The following is a 14683-nucleotide window of genomic DNA, read 5'->3' on the forward strand; positions in this document are numbered from 1 at the left end:
GCGCTTAGCAACCTGCCTGTTTGCCATTGGACAGGAACCCAGATTAGAGCAGATTCCCATTACAGTGTCTGTCAGGGCTTAACTGAATGGTAAAAGAGGCTCAGAGGAGGTCTGTGCAGGTTGCACGTATTCCCTTAAAACATTATGTTTGACTTCCATAATTGGAAGTTATAAATCAAATACCACTGTCACATGTCTCATCACCATAGGAAAGGAGGCACTCTTATGTTGGAGGCTCAAGGGGAAAAAAACGACCTAGTGTCCTGGGAAATGTCCAACCCATTTGCTACTGGAAGTCTATGTACAGATTGTCATCATCATAGTGTTGGGGAAAATAATCCTTGTCATCTCCATTATCATCTACAAAGGCTGGATGACTCACCTTACAGTCAGACCGAAATGATGTTGGAGCAGTGGGGTGTAGCACCAAGGCAAACACATCGCTCTGTTTGAGCTGGACTGAACTTCGGCCAGATGTGTTGGTATTGCTTCAGGATGTGACCTCAGTTGTGGCCAAGAGGAATTTGCTCAGAGGCAGGTAGAAGTGTAATAAAGGGATCTTCATCCAGGGGTATCAGGGCCGGCACCATGTCTAAAGGACTGATGTCGATTTTGGTGCTAAATTGGATGTTGGCTTTGACACCAGAGAACACAAGCATGATTCATAAAGCACAGCCGGCACACTGGATGGGCCTGCATGCGATAAACTGACTAGAGCCCCCTGTGGGTAATTGAGGCCCATAGGCACACCAGAGAGAGCCAGAAGAGTGGCAAAGATTCACAACATGGTCTCTCTAAAAGCTTCCATCTGTTGCTGTGCCGACAATGACCCTTAAAATGTGATGTGCATTGGGATCAGTTACAGAATCAGTTCAGCGGCTAGGGACCAGAAGCGAGAACAAGATACATCTTAACAACCTCTGAAGCTGAGAGTAGCAGGACTGGGATGAATTCAGCTTGGTATTCTTGTGTTTACACTTCAACTTAGCAGAATACTTACACAGTAGCAAGGACCTGTCACAGGAATAGCCTTTGAATTCGAGCAGAGTAGGAATTCTGAGACTTCTTTCAGTGTTTGGCAACATATGGCTTCAATTTGCATTCCCTGATCACCTTTGGATTCGTAAGGCCACACTCTTCGCAGGGCCTGGGAATCATGCCCGATACCCAAACACCAGAGGCACACCCTGTGGGGATCTGCTGCAGACATTTGACTGCGACAGTTCCTAAAAGACTTAAACCCTGTAGTTTCAGAAGGGGAACTAGATCACTTACACACAGCCAACAAAGAAAAATCTGAATTTTTAAGATAAAACTCAACTGGCAAGGAAAAATTAGGGAGCAAGCTCTGGGTCCATGTATAAAGGCCCAGAAAGAAAGGCAATTTCCTCAGCATGTAGAGGTGACACTTATGTAGCTCAATCATCACTTTCAGGGCTGAACCAAGTCAACCCAGAGCCACATGGCATCACACAAGGGAGCAATGCTGATTAAATCTTTCTGATTCAGTCTGGTTCCTGTGGATATTATACAAGTGAGGAATCTGTGGTTAGAAGTATCCATCAGAAATTTGGGCACAAAAGGGGAAAGTAAGGCAGAGACTAAATAACGAGTTCTGAGGATGGGACTCACTGCGACAGGGTTTTTGCTCGGGCGAGTGCAGCCACTTCTTGCTTCTGTTCATGTAAGACCAAAGCAGCTGTCTTATGGAAGGTCTCAATGGAGTATGCAGTGAGCTCAGCAAGGCTTCGAATGGCAAATACATGCATATCCTGTAAGAGACATACAGACAACAAAATCACTGGAATCTCTTTCAGTTGTCAGGCTCTGTGCACATCATCCCTTAATGTACTTCATTACCTCAACGGAAACTATTGCCTCCTGTGCAGCATCTTCTGAGACTGTTTCCCTCTCGTCCTTTTGCAACTCCTCTGCTGACATCTCCACGTTCAGTGTACCCATCCAGTTCTGGGCAGAAGTCCTGGCCTGGGAAAGATTACGGAGAAATATGTGTGCTGCTCCTCAAAAGCCTGACAATCTACATAACTTCCATTTTCAGGTCTGCCTCTGTCAGATGCCACCAACAGGTGCTAAACCTTTCCTCCATTCATCAGCTACATTTAAAGACCTGAAGCAAATGAACTTAAGTCTCAGCCATGTTACTGTGATATCAGTTGTTTTTTTACCCTCATCGCCTCAACACTAGAGAAAATGACTCCTTGTGAAAAGAGCATTTGGCACATCCATTGCATTTCTGGCGTGTTATCTTCCCAATTGTGTGCTTTAATTTATTGGCACTGAAAAGCCAAAGTATGATACAAATAAAATCTACTATTGCAAAGACTCTGTTCAACCAGCATATTTGCCCAGGAACAGCCACTCTTAACTTCTGCAAAGGACAGGGCATGTTCAACTCGGGACCAAGGACAGCAGTGTAATTCAATGCTGATACACAGCAGTGCATCAGTCAGATGACCGGGACAACTATGACTTCACCAGGATAAGCAAGTCTCATCAAAGAGCTGTGGACAGCAGAGCCTCAGCAGGTGTGGGGGGCAGCACACCGTCATGTTCGGATCAGGGACAGAATAGCAGCAGCCAGAAGCAAGGGACAAAATAACTCAGTCCGATGAACAACAACCAAACTCAGCCAAGAATTAGGAAAAGTGAAAGGTCACGGAAACTACACCTTTCTCTAGGACAACATTGACTCCCCTCCACTACAAGCAGAATCAGTAGAGCTCCAAACAGGATCCATGGACTGGGCAACGTAATCCATGGAAAATTCAATACTGCCTCTGTCATAGGTCAGGAACAATTCATCTTCAGCAATGGTATGAAGGCATCATCGAGGGGCTTGTGCATACCCAGCTGGGGTCAGGCAAGCACAAAGGAGTCTCATCCAGTCATTGACCGCACCAAAGTCTCAGGACCTGAAGCAGGGACAGACAAACCTCAGCCAAAGTCCAAGGGCAGTCTTATAGGTCAGACACAGACATAACTATTATTCAGTTCAGAACAGACCCAGACAGGGGCTACAAGCAGAATAAACTCAGCCACATATCAAGACCCTTACAAAAGGAGAGAATATGCTTGAGCTCAGGGTTAACCCAGTCTCTGCGCAATTGCAGCACTGACTCAGCAAATGTCAGGAAAATGCAACAGTGGACACTAGTCATGGACACAACAGTTGAATCTAGAAGTCAGTAATATCAAGCCTCCTCTGCCAGGCATCACATAGCTAATTCAAAAAAACATTTTTATACAGCCTGGCTATGGGTCACTCACCCTTGCCAGTTTCTCTGGTCTGGTAGATACATGCAGTTCCATGAACAGCTCAGTTAGTTCACGGGTGAAGTCCTCATTCCCTAGAAGATGACAAAGTGATAATGGTCAAACACAAGAGCACAAATGTGCAGCGGAAGACACACTGTAAACCAGCAACTGCAATACATGAGTTATAGACTTTAAAATGATAGTGGACAAAATTATTTGTAACAGGCATCGCAAAATGCTCTATAACTAAGGATTTTTTACAAGATGTGGTAAAACAGCTTTTGTGGCACGAAACAGCATCTAAAAACAAACCAATTCTTCAGTGAGAGCCATTATTAACCTGGATATTGGAAATCTCAGTCATACTCATAACCTTTAATAGATGACACAATTACAAGCAATGATAAAATGAAGCAAAAACATCGATGAACACAGACACCCATGGTGTAGACACATTTTTAAACTTAATGCTTAAGGAGCAAACTAAGGAATGATTTGAATGAGTCAAAGCAGACACTTAAACCAAGGCAAGTAGTCATGTAAGTAATGCATCTACTGGAAAAACTAACCCTTACTTAAACAAAGGAACCATGACAAGTCCCCAAGCACATACATGGAAATGTTTTCATGGTGCAGATGTGCACAGGCACAAATAGCAATGAAGAAGACACACACATGAACAGTATAGTGCACTAGCTACACTCAGTAACTTTGAAAAGAATATATGTAGTCTACCCACTTGATTAAGAGACACAAACACTCGACAATGAGATGACTGGACAGTGAATTAAAACTCTCCCCCGCGGCTCTAACTGACATGTTTTCTAAGCTCATCGATGTACAAAAGTAAGTTCAGTGGAACTGATGAGAGTGGGTTGCATCTGAATTTCTGAAAGACGTCAACAATGGAGAATTACATACAATACTGGGGTACAAAATTAGTTACTTACCTGTAACTCCAGTTCTCCAGCTTTGGTAACTGCATTCTCATGCTTGAATCATTCCCAGTCATTAAGATGGGAATCCCCAGCAGCTGTAACTAGAGGTAAAGAGTGTTAAATGGTCCACAGACCTCAACAAATGTGCTTGTTATACAAGCTATACATATTGTTTGGAATAAAGCGGGAAGCAGGCTTTCTTTTACTGAAATAGGTTGCAAAAGCCTGCCTGTCCCACTCCGGAGTCAGCTGCTGTATTCACGCCCACGTAGTAATGTTTGGTGTACATGTGACTGCTCTTCCGGGTCACTGCACGACATGTCTTCAGAAGTGTAGGAAAGTGGAGTATTATGTAATGATGCTGGTTAGGCTTCACTATAATACTCTCAGAATAACCAAAAGATGATTCTCAACAATAAACCCTTAGCGCAGTCCAGAAAGTGTGGCAAAGAGCAGTCAGGCTTTACTAGAGGAACATGTATTAAGCATATCAGAGTACCAACATGGACGATAAGTAATTGACATGACTCGCACGAAACACATCATCCATTTATAAAAATCGAGAAGATTTTTATATAATTTTAGACACCAAAACAAAGCAAATCAGTTATGTTTAACTGGAGGTATGGATTTTAAAGTAGGGGTATGGCTACTAGCCCAACAGCTAAACCACCCCTAATGTGACCACATCCAGGGGCTGTGGCACCTTTTCTATCCAGAACCCTCTATTTTGCCACTTTTCAAGATGGCAAAAGTCTTCCTCGGCTGCACAGTCCAGGCTGCCACCATAGAGGTGTGGCTAGCCTCCTGAAGATGTAGGCAACCTAACTGACTTTCCTACCTGCCTGGGTGCAAATGTGCCTGGGGGCAGAGGGGTGGCCTTTGTCCTCCATTGGTGGACAGCCTGTTTGCATATCAGAGGTGATGTGCCCTTTGAAGCTCACCACCTTGATGTGCCACTTCACTAGCCTTCCTGGGAGTGTGGGAGATGTGACCTTCTTCCTGCCCAGGCCGTTGTCCTGACTCCTGGGAGTGTTAGCAACTCTGCCCAGGGGGTCAGAATCCTGTCTTGGTTGCAGCAGCTGCGGGCTGGCAGTCAGAGCACAGGAAAACATGAGTGGACAACCTCTAAGGTTGCTTTCTGGGTCCATGCTACATCACCCTCAACAAGATTTTTTTCAGGAGTGAAAAGGCATGTTGTTTCACACCAAACATGACCTACTTTGGCAGTGCCATAATGGAGTTGGCGACTTTGGGTTTGCCCGGGTGCCAGCCCATGTTATCCTATGGACCGTTGTTCACTTATAGTAGGCTTTAATGGAAAAGGCCACTATAGGGATATATAAGGTTGCACTTATATGTCCACACCTTTATTATAATGCACCCGGAGTTCTGAGCTCAGGAGGCCTACCTTAGGGGTGAATGACATAATTAAAGACAGTGCTGGGGCTGTGCCACACATGGTGTGGGCACAGTCGAGTTCGAGCAGTGTGCACTGCTCTCAGTCTGCAAAGGCGGGCCTGATGTTGTTAGTATCACTTGGGCCACTGAGTGGCACAAACAGTGCTTTCGGTACTGGTCACCCCTTTAAGAACCAGGCCCTGGTAACCATTAGTGCAATATACTAGGGACTTATAAGGGGGTTAAAGTACTCGCTAAATGGGGATAACGACTCACAGTTTCCAATTTAAGAAGGCAGTGCTGGCACTGGGGCGTGGTTAGCAGGCTCCAGTGCACTTTCAGAGTCATAGCTAACAGCATCAAGAGCAAAAAGTGTGGGGGAGGTCATCCCAAATGGGCACTTTCCTACATGGCCCTCCACTCCCCATGACAATAGGTGAAGAGCATCTAACCTACCTTCGTTGGTAGTTCTCATCATGTAAGTGGACAAACTTGGAAAGGCCGCCTGCACTGGCATGGTCAGTCCCAGGGCATGGTCAGTCCCAGGTCTGTGTTCCACTGTAAAGTCCATGCCCTGTAGGGAAATGGACACAACAGTTTGGGGTTCTCTCCTCTCATCTGTATCAGCCACCTGAGAGGCCTTTGGTAGATTTGAACACTAAAGTGAGTCCCAGACAGGTAGGGTCTCAGCTTCTTCAGGGACCAAACAACAGCAAAGGCTTACCTCTCAATGGCACTCCAACGCTGCTCTCTAGTGAGGAGCTGCCTGCTAATATAGGCAACTGGTTGATCCTGGCCCTCATCATTTGTCTGTGACAACACTGTCCCAATCCGCTGTTCAGAAGTGCCTGTCAGGACAGTGAACTATTTCCCATAGTCTGGTGCTTTCAGGATAGTGGCTGAGCACATAGCTATTTTCAGGGTGTCAAAAGCCTTTTGACATTCAGTGCTTCAATGACCTTCTTAGGCTGCTTCTTTGAGGTAATCACAGTGGAAGGGGCCACAATGGTACCACACCCCTTCACAAACCTCCTATAGTCCCCAGTTCAGCCAAGGAATGACCTAACTTGGGTCTAGGTTTTGAGAGCCTCCCAATCCAGAATGGTCTGGATTTCGGGTTGGAGAAGTCTCACTTGGTCTCCACCTACAAGGAGGCCCAAGTAAACACCAGAACTTTGCCCTATCTAGCACTTACTGGCCTTGATAGTTAGGCATGCTCACTTGCAGGGCTGTAAAACATATCTCAGTTGGACCAGGTGACCCTCCCAGACGAAGCTTAAGACAGCAATGTCATCAAGATATGCTGCACTAAAGGCATCCAGTCCTGAAAGAACTCTATTCACCAACCTTTGAAAAGTAGCAGGTGCATTTTTCAGCCTAAAAGGCATCACTTTAAACTAAAAGTGTCCTTCAGGGGTAGAAAATTTAGATCTCTCCTTTGCTCCTTGGGCTAGTCCAATTTGCCAGTACTCTGAAGTTAAATCAAAGGTACTGGGGAAATTTGCTGCATCCAGCTGATCAATAAGCTCCTCTGCTCTTGGTATGCGGTGGGCATCAGTTTCACTGTCTGCAGTTAATCCCCTGTAATGTACACAAAACCTCATCTCTACCCTTTGAGTGAGCTTTGGGGGCCAGTACCACTGGGCTAGTCCAGGGACTGTCAGAGGATTCAATCACCCATATTTCTAGCATCTTGCTTACTTCAGCTTTGATGCAGGCCTCGACTTGAGCAGACAGACGATACATCTTGTTTTTGACAGGAAGACTGTCACCGGTGTCCACATTATGGACACATCAGGTTGTCTGACCAGGGAAAAAGAGCGCTGCAAACTGTCTGAGGACATGCCTGCAGTCAGCTTGTTGCTATGCAGTGAGGGTGTCAGACAAAACAGCACCTTTCACTGAAACATCTTGTGGGTTTGTTGATAGCAAGTCAGGGAGGAGTTCACTCTCCTCCTCCTGTCCTCCATCACTGACCATCAACATGATCATGTCAGCCCTGTTGTGGTTTGGTTTCAAACGGTTTACATGAAGCACCCTCAGAGGGTTCTTAGGGGTACCTAAGTCTACCAGGTAGGTGACTTCACCTTTCTTCTCCGTAACGGGGTTGGGCCCAGTCCACTTGTCCTGGAGAGCCCTGGCAGCCACTGGCTCCCCCACCCACAACAACTGACCTGGTTCATACTCAACCAGTGCAGCCTTTTGTTCATTCCAGAGCTTAAGAAGCTTCTGTCTTGCCTACAAATGCTTTTCTCATGTACTGAGCCATGCGTGAACACAAGCCCAGTACATAGTCCACTATGTCCTGTTCAGGTTGTTTGAGAGGTCTCTCCAACCTTCTCTTACGACACTCATGGGACCCCTTACAGGATGGCCAAACAGAAGTTAAAAAGGGCTGAAGTCAACCCCCTTCTGAGGCACTGCTCTGTAGGCAAACAAAAGGCAGCATTACAGGACATCCCATCTCCTTTTGAGCTTTTCAGGGAAGCTCATTATCACGCCTTCCATGGTTTTGTTGAACCTCTCAACTAAACCATTGGTTTGGAGACGGCAGGGGGTGTTGAACTTTAAACTTATGCCACATTAATTTCACATAGCTTTTAAGTATGGACAGATTAAATTTGCCCCTATATCAGACACCACCTCTTTAGGAAACCTGACCCGGTGAAAATTCCAAGGAGGGCTTTGCCACAGCAGGGGCAGTAGCAGACATGGGAGGAATTGCCTCTGGGGACCTAGCTGCATGGTCTACTATCACTAGAATGAATCTGTCACCAAATGCAGCTGGAGGGACACGGGGACCAACAATGTCAATCCCTACCCTCTCAAACAGTGTCCCAACCACTTAAAGTGGACTTATGGGAGCCTTTGGTAGCCCCCTGTCTTGCCACTGGCTTGACAGGTGGGACAGGAGCAACAAAACTACTTCACTTTCTCAGACATCTGGGGCCAATAAAAGTGAGCGACCAGTTTCCCCCAGGTTTTGGTGTGTCCCAGATGTCTAGCCAGGGGGATGTCACAGGCAAAAGTTAGGATGAACTCTTTGTGCACTTGGGAGACCACCACTCTTCTGACTGCCCTTGGTTTGAGGTCCTTGGACTCGGTATACAGAAGCCCAGCTTCCCAATAGACCCTGTGAGTGCCAATGACATATCCTTCTTCTTGACTTGCAGCCTGCTACCTAAGGCCTTCAAGAGTAGGGCATGCCTTGTACCCTGGGCATTGGTCCTCTGTGTATGCCCCCCTGCACTTAGGAGCTGTTCCAGGTCCGGCCAGGCTCCATCAGCTGCAGATCCCTCCTCAGGTATCAGGGCACACCCCTCAGGGAACTTCTTCCCCTGATCCTGTGACCTCTTTGTAGCTGCCTCAGCTGTCTTCTTGCCCCTTCCCTTGCACGTAAGGCCTGGGCTACTGTTTCAGGCTCTAAGTCCTCTTGACTTCCCTGACATGCTGCCTGTGCTTTTGTTTTGTCACACATACCCATTCAGGGGACACTGAATTTCTGCATGAGCCTTCCTCTCTAAATCTCATCATTCGGAAGTTTCCAGCTAATTTCCCAACAGACAATCTACTGGGATGGCAGGGGACACAACCACCTTCTTTGGGCCAGTGACTCCTCTCCACTCTAAGCTTACCACTGACATTGCATGGAACTTTGTCTCGTTGTAAGCACTGGTAACCTGATGACTGACACCAGGTATCATTTGGTCTCGGGAAACCAGTCTTGCTGCCACCATAGTGATACCGGCACCTGTATCGCTCAGAGCCTCTATCTCAGTCCCATTGATTTTAGGCATGTGTGTGTACTTCTCCAAACTTGGAGGTAAGACTGCTGCGGCTTCAATATCCACCCACTACCCAGGGAAACTACAGTAGCCTCAGTGTATTTTCTGGCCTTTCCACAGTACACCTCCACCCCACTCCTATGCTAGCCAGTTCATTGGGCTGTCTACCACTGTGGGACTTCTTGGGGCATGTTGCATCCCCTTTTTTATGCCCTGACTGCAGACAGTCATAGCATACCCCAGCCTATTGGGCTCCCAGTTCTTACCTTGATTCCTTTTTTCCCTTTGAATGGGAAAAATTTGGGGCCCACCCCTGAGAAGACTTTTGGGGACCTTAACAGAACTATTTCTTTTAATCCTTGGTAGTGCTCACCTCCTTCCCCTGCTAGGAAGTCTGAACACTGTTCATGGGGTCACCTCCAGCTTGGGCTTTCTGGTTCTGATTTACTTGTCAGCTATTCTCCCCAGCTCTCTGGAAGACAACTCAGAATCTACTAGATGCTGTTGAAATTTATCTTAGCTACAATTGGTTAAAATGTGCTCTTACATTGTCATCTAAGTAAACAGCAACCAGGGGTAGGCACATTTGGATAGTTCAGGGTGCAGATTTTAGATCGAAGGATGGTGCCTTGAATTCACACTACTGTCCCTCCACTGCTTAGCAGAGGTACTCCCTGTAGTTTTGGTATATGAGTATGTGGAAAGGGCCAAGGAGTTCAGGAATTTTGCTTCATGAGGCATCAGCAGGATATCTTGGGGTTGTATTTCCATATGAAACAACTGTTTGTTCAGGATCTTGTTTAGCTTCTGGGGGTCTAGAATCGGTCTGAATTGCCCTGTTTTCTTTCGTTCTAGAAAAATCTGTAATAGAATGCATGGCTTTGCTGGGTTCTCTGAACCATCTCTATTGCTCCCTTTAGGAGGAGAATTTCCTACTGAAGCTCGCTTGAGTGATGGTGCCGTTCCTTCCTGGATGGGCAGACATTTGGACTCAGTACGAACTACAGAATGTGTAAAATTTACCACACTCATAAGTTCAATGTTATGGACTCCCATGCAGGGGGCAAAAAGGGAATTTCTCCCCCTGACCTGAGGAATTGGAGATGGTAAAGGAAGCAGCTGCCAATTGTAAAAACATCTTTAGAGTCACCTGGGAACACGACTACGTGGTACTCTTTCTTTGTCTGGCAGATCTGCCATATTCTTTGTCTATGGTTCTAGCTAGATTTGTAGTCTTGATCATATATGGTAAGATTTAGGGAGGGAGAGGGATTTGATCACTCCTGGCCTCCATAATGGTTGAAAGCTCCCCTGAATGCTTGGGCCATTCTTGAGCCACGAAAAGTACAACCAGATCATCTAAACTGTAAAGCCCAAAGAGACTTCTTAGTAACCATAGATGTGCTGATGTTTTGCAGGGCTCTAAATGCTTCCTAAACAATGTAAGCCCTTCAAAAAGAATATTCAGAATTGTGGCTTACACGTCTGGGTGGAAGGTTGTCAAGCTTAGCATTCCTTGGCTTCTTAAAACAGCTGTCCCTGCCAGATGACATATTAGCACCTTTCTTTGTGACTGGTTTGCCAGCTTTCATCATGTTCTCAAGGATGAGGTTGATTAATGGCAAGATGTCACACCACATCGGACAGTTGAAGAGGCTCAAAAATGTTAAAGCATTTACAGTTTTGATTGAGGTTGCTACCATGGAGCTAACTCTACCGCCCAAATTATCTATCTGCCGGCTGTTCCCTCAGGTGGTGCCGACGAAGGTGTGATAGGGTTCTTTGACCTACATTAAGCTGCTGACACAATGACTGGTTGCAGGTGATGTGTAGGACAGGGTGGAGCTATAACTGAGGCCCTGTACTCCTGCTTCAGATGCGGTTCTGCCGGATCCGTACCCAGCATTATTATCAGTTTTAGCCCCCCTGATCATACACAAATCTAGAATGGGAACTGACCTCATGGAGTTGCGTGGCTGTTCCTGAAATCAGAGGAGACGTTCATGCTCCACTGAAGCACTCACAAGATTGAATCACTGCCCATTACATCAAAGTACGAAAGCAGACTAGTATGCCATCCGGGGGGAGTCTGGATGAACAGGGGATTTGTTTCCTTCCATGGATAAGATGTAATTGCCCTACAATCCGCTGCCTTCCTGGTCTCACTGTGGGAGCCCACCCTCTTCCTTCAAGTCTGTGTACCACTCTGAATCCGACAATCATGCTCCCACATGTCTTTAGGTGTTGGTAGGACTATCTGCTCAGAAATATTTCTGGGAGGTGTCTCTGGCAGTGCAAGAAGTGAAGGTAGCATGGGCACTCAAGGTGGTGGTGGCCCAGATTGAGCAAATAGTAGGAAAATTGCTGGTTGCCCGATAAGCTATAGAAGAAGCAATGTTGTCATGAACACAAAAGGCATTTGCATAATTCCAGGCTCCCTGTAGCAACAATGTAGCCAATATGATGGAGGGCAGTTGTCAGCTACAAAGGATTGTGGCTAACAGGCATATTTTGGCAGCCTTTTTCTCCTTCTAAACAGACTTCTTCAAAATTGTTTATGTAGCTGTGCAGGGATGTATACAGTGTCGGAGGCAACATCCTGGTCACGACATCAGCTTACAGCTCAGATTCCAGAATCTGGGTGGACAAACTTGCCATCACTTTCATTGGTGAAAGGCAGACTGGAGCAGAAAATGTAGTCATTGGTGAGGTAATAGACATTGGTTCTAGACTTCTCTTAGACTGGTTCATTAGCAATGGTGGGCAGGATAGACATCCTTGCAGTCAAAAGACAGTGGACTTTTCACTGAGAGGGAAGTCATTATCGATGAGGACCTGGTCATCAATAGGGTGAATGCTGACAATGATCTCTTCATGATCGCCAACAAAACTTATTAGATAGGTTTTACTTGAAATGTTGTAAAAAATGGAAGTGTGTTCTTTGTTGTTATCAACAATGGAGGTTTATTCTTTATGTCAAGGAGGATGTTGGCAGTGTAGACAAGGAGGATGGCTACTCCGTTGGCAGTGTAGACAGACGGTTAAGTCACGGCATCAACAGATCTGAATTTCCACACTTTTTTCCCATAGGCTGACAGGCTAATGTTTGCCTTTTCTGCTTTTCAGGGGTAACTCCAGTTTTATGCTTTGAGGATGCGGCGGTAGGTGCTTTAGGTAGGAAGCCAAACTCTTCAATTCCATGTTTCCTCTTTTGCGTCTCTTTTGTGGAAGTGCTTGGTGAAGCACCCTTCACAGAATCATTTTCAGAAAATGGGGCATCCCTTTTTGAATGGGGTATTTCTTTTTTACTTCAGTAAGCAAAATACCTCCTCTCACTATCCTTAAGAGTCTTGGAGGAAGGAAAGATTTTAGAGGCGTTGTAGCAAGATAACTTTTGAGTTAGATGAAGGGAATAAATGCAAAGCACATACGGATCATCAGCGCAAACACCATACGGATCATCAGTATAGATCTTCTTTTGACCACAGTATAATTTGAAGAAGGATTCTTTCTGTCTGAAGGGTCTATCTGGCTTGGAAAGTTGAGATATTTTCACAGAATTACCCTCAAACACCTTACAGTGGTCTGGAAGTTAATAATAGGACTAGTTCAGTTTTGTGTAGATAAAGAAAGTATCAGAATAAAGTCACGGAGGGGAGGGAGTAGAGCTCTTCTCTGGGAGTCCCTCAAACACAACATGCAGTAAAGATCTGAGCTACAGTGTAGGAGTAGGGAAGCTTGTTCATGTTGTTTCAAATGAGGGAGATGTGCTACTAAACAAACATTGTTGTTTAGGCCGATTAGCATTTTAACACTGTTTAATACTAGTTATAGATAGATGTGAACATATGTAAGATCCAAAGTTGGAGAACATTTCTCCTCTCACTGGCTCTTTCGTAGACTGGCATGCTTGAAAAGAGATTAGCAAAGCAGTTTACCACTTACAGTGGAAGACAGAAATGGGGCGTACCTTATGCAAATAAATCCTGGAGCACTAGATATCCACTGATATCCCCACCATGGACAGCAGATTGAGACAATGCTGCTCAAGAGTGAGTGGAACTCCTTGTTGATGCTCTGTAAATGTCATTGATAGATGCTCCAGATAATAAGACTGTGGTAGCCTGACTACACTGGTGGAGAGAATTCAGACACTTCATGCAAACTGCCGTTTCTTCTGGAATAAGTTCAAGAAATACATAATAAAGTAGCTTGAGACACACATTGCTTTGAGAAGACTATCCCCTTGTTAAATCAACCAAAAGACATAAAAAGCTGGTCAGATTTTCACAAATCTCTTTAAGGTAGGATTTGAGGCTTCTGAAGCATTGCACTATATCCAGTGAATGAAATGACCTTTCTGCCAGGGAAAAAACTACCCAGAGACACTTGCTCATTCAAATGAAGGGTTAAAGGAACCTTAGAAGTGAATCTGGGAGTTGTTTTCAGAATTATTCTGTGGCTCCGGAAACAAAGGTAAGGCTTTTGTATAGAAAAGGCCAGTATCTTGCTAACTCTTCTGATGGATGTCCTAGCCAATGCAAAAACAAATGTTCATAATAAATGCTGAAGGCTGGACTTGTGCGTAGGCTTTAATGGAGTCTTCATCAAAGCAGCCAAAAAACTATTCAGTTTCTACACTGTGCTGACTTACTAATTGGTAGAAATGTCCTAAAATGTCCCTACATTAATTCTTTTGTAATCCTGGGTGAGAATAAGGACAGTGTCTCCAGTCTTCTCAAATATCTAGTTGTAGCCAATACATGAACCTTGATGGATGCATACCTGAGGCCTGACATTGGCAAGATTAGAAGATAAGAAATGAATTGATAGTGGGCCATTGACATTAGATCTGGATTGGTAGGGCATTTCCCAAATATCAAAACAAGTCCATTTGCAAGCATATGTGATCACTATTCAGGTAGCCCTAGAATCTGCCGTCAAAAACATCTATGATATGGTTAGTAGTAATAGGGGACCCACAAAGATGTATATAATCAATGTCCACCATCAGAGAGCTATCTTCAGTTGAAGAGTGATCAAAATGTCATCCAATTGGCGAATAATTTTAATCCACTGCTTGTTCAGCTACTCTTGCCTAAGCCTCTTTCAAAGATAACACTGTGGTACAAGTTGGATGCAAGATACATAGTAGTCATCACACTTCAGGATTAGATAGAGATGCTAAAGCAGCTTTAGCACTTTTGCTCTCTTTCCTTGGATGAATATATTTTCTCTTCATGAGTTACAATTCTGGCACTAAGACTTTTAGGTCTGTCAGAG

The 14683-nt window shown here is 45.1% G+C and overlaps 1 protein-coding gene across 2 annotated transcripts in view; it reads right to left on the bottom strand.

Annotated features, from left to right (window-relative positions):
* Window positions 1-14683, bottom strand: part of FAM114A2 (family with sequence similarity 114 member A2) — a 181221-nt gene that overhangs the window by 38459 nt on the left and 128079 nt on the right. For both annotated transcript variants that reach the window (XM_069199606.1, XM_069199605.1), the window contains exons 9-11: window positions 3289-3368; window positions 1861-1986; window positions 1633-1772 (exon numbers count right to left, since the gene is read on the bottom strand). In XM_069199606.1, the coding sequence (XP_069055707.1) occupies window positions 1633-1772; window positions 1861-1986; window positions 3289-3368 (346 nt within the window). The remainder of the gene's footprint in view (window positions 1-1632; window positions 1773-1860; window positions 1987-3288; window positions 3369-14683) is intronic.

The sequence above is a fragment of the Pleurodeles waltl genome, chromosome 7 (genome assembly GCF_031143425.1).
Source record: "Pleurodeles waltl isolate 20211129_DDA chromosome 7, aPleWal1.hap1.20221129, whole genome shotgun sequence".
Classification (NCBI taxonomy): domain Eukaryota; kingdom Metazoa; phylum Chordata; class Amphibia; order Caudata; family Salamandridae; genus Pleurodeles; species Pleurodeles waltl.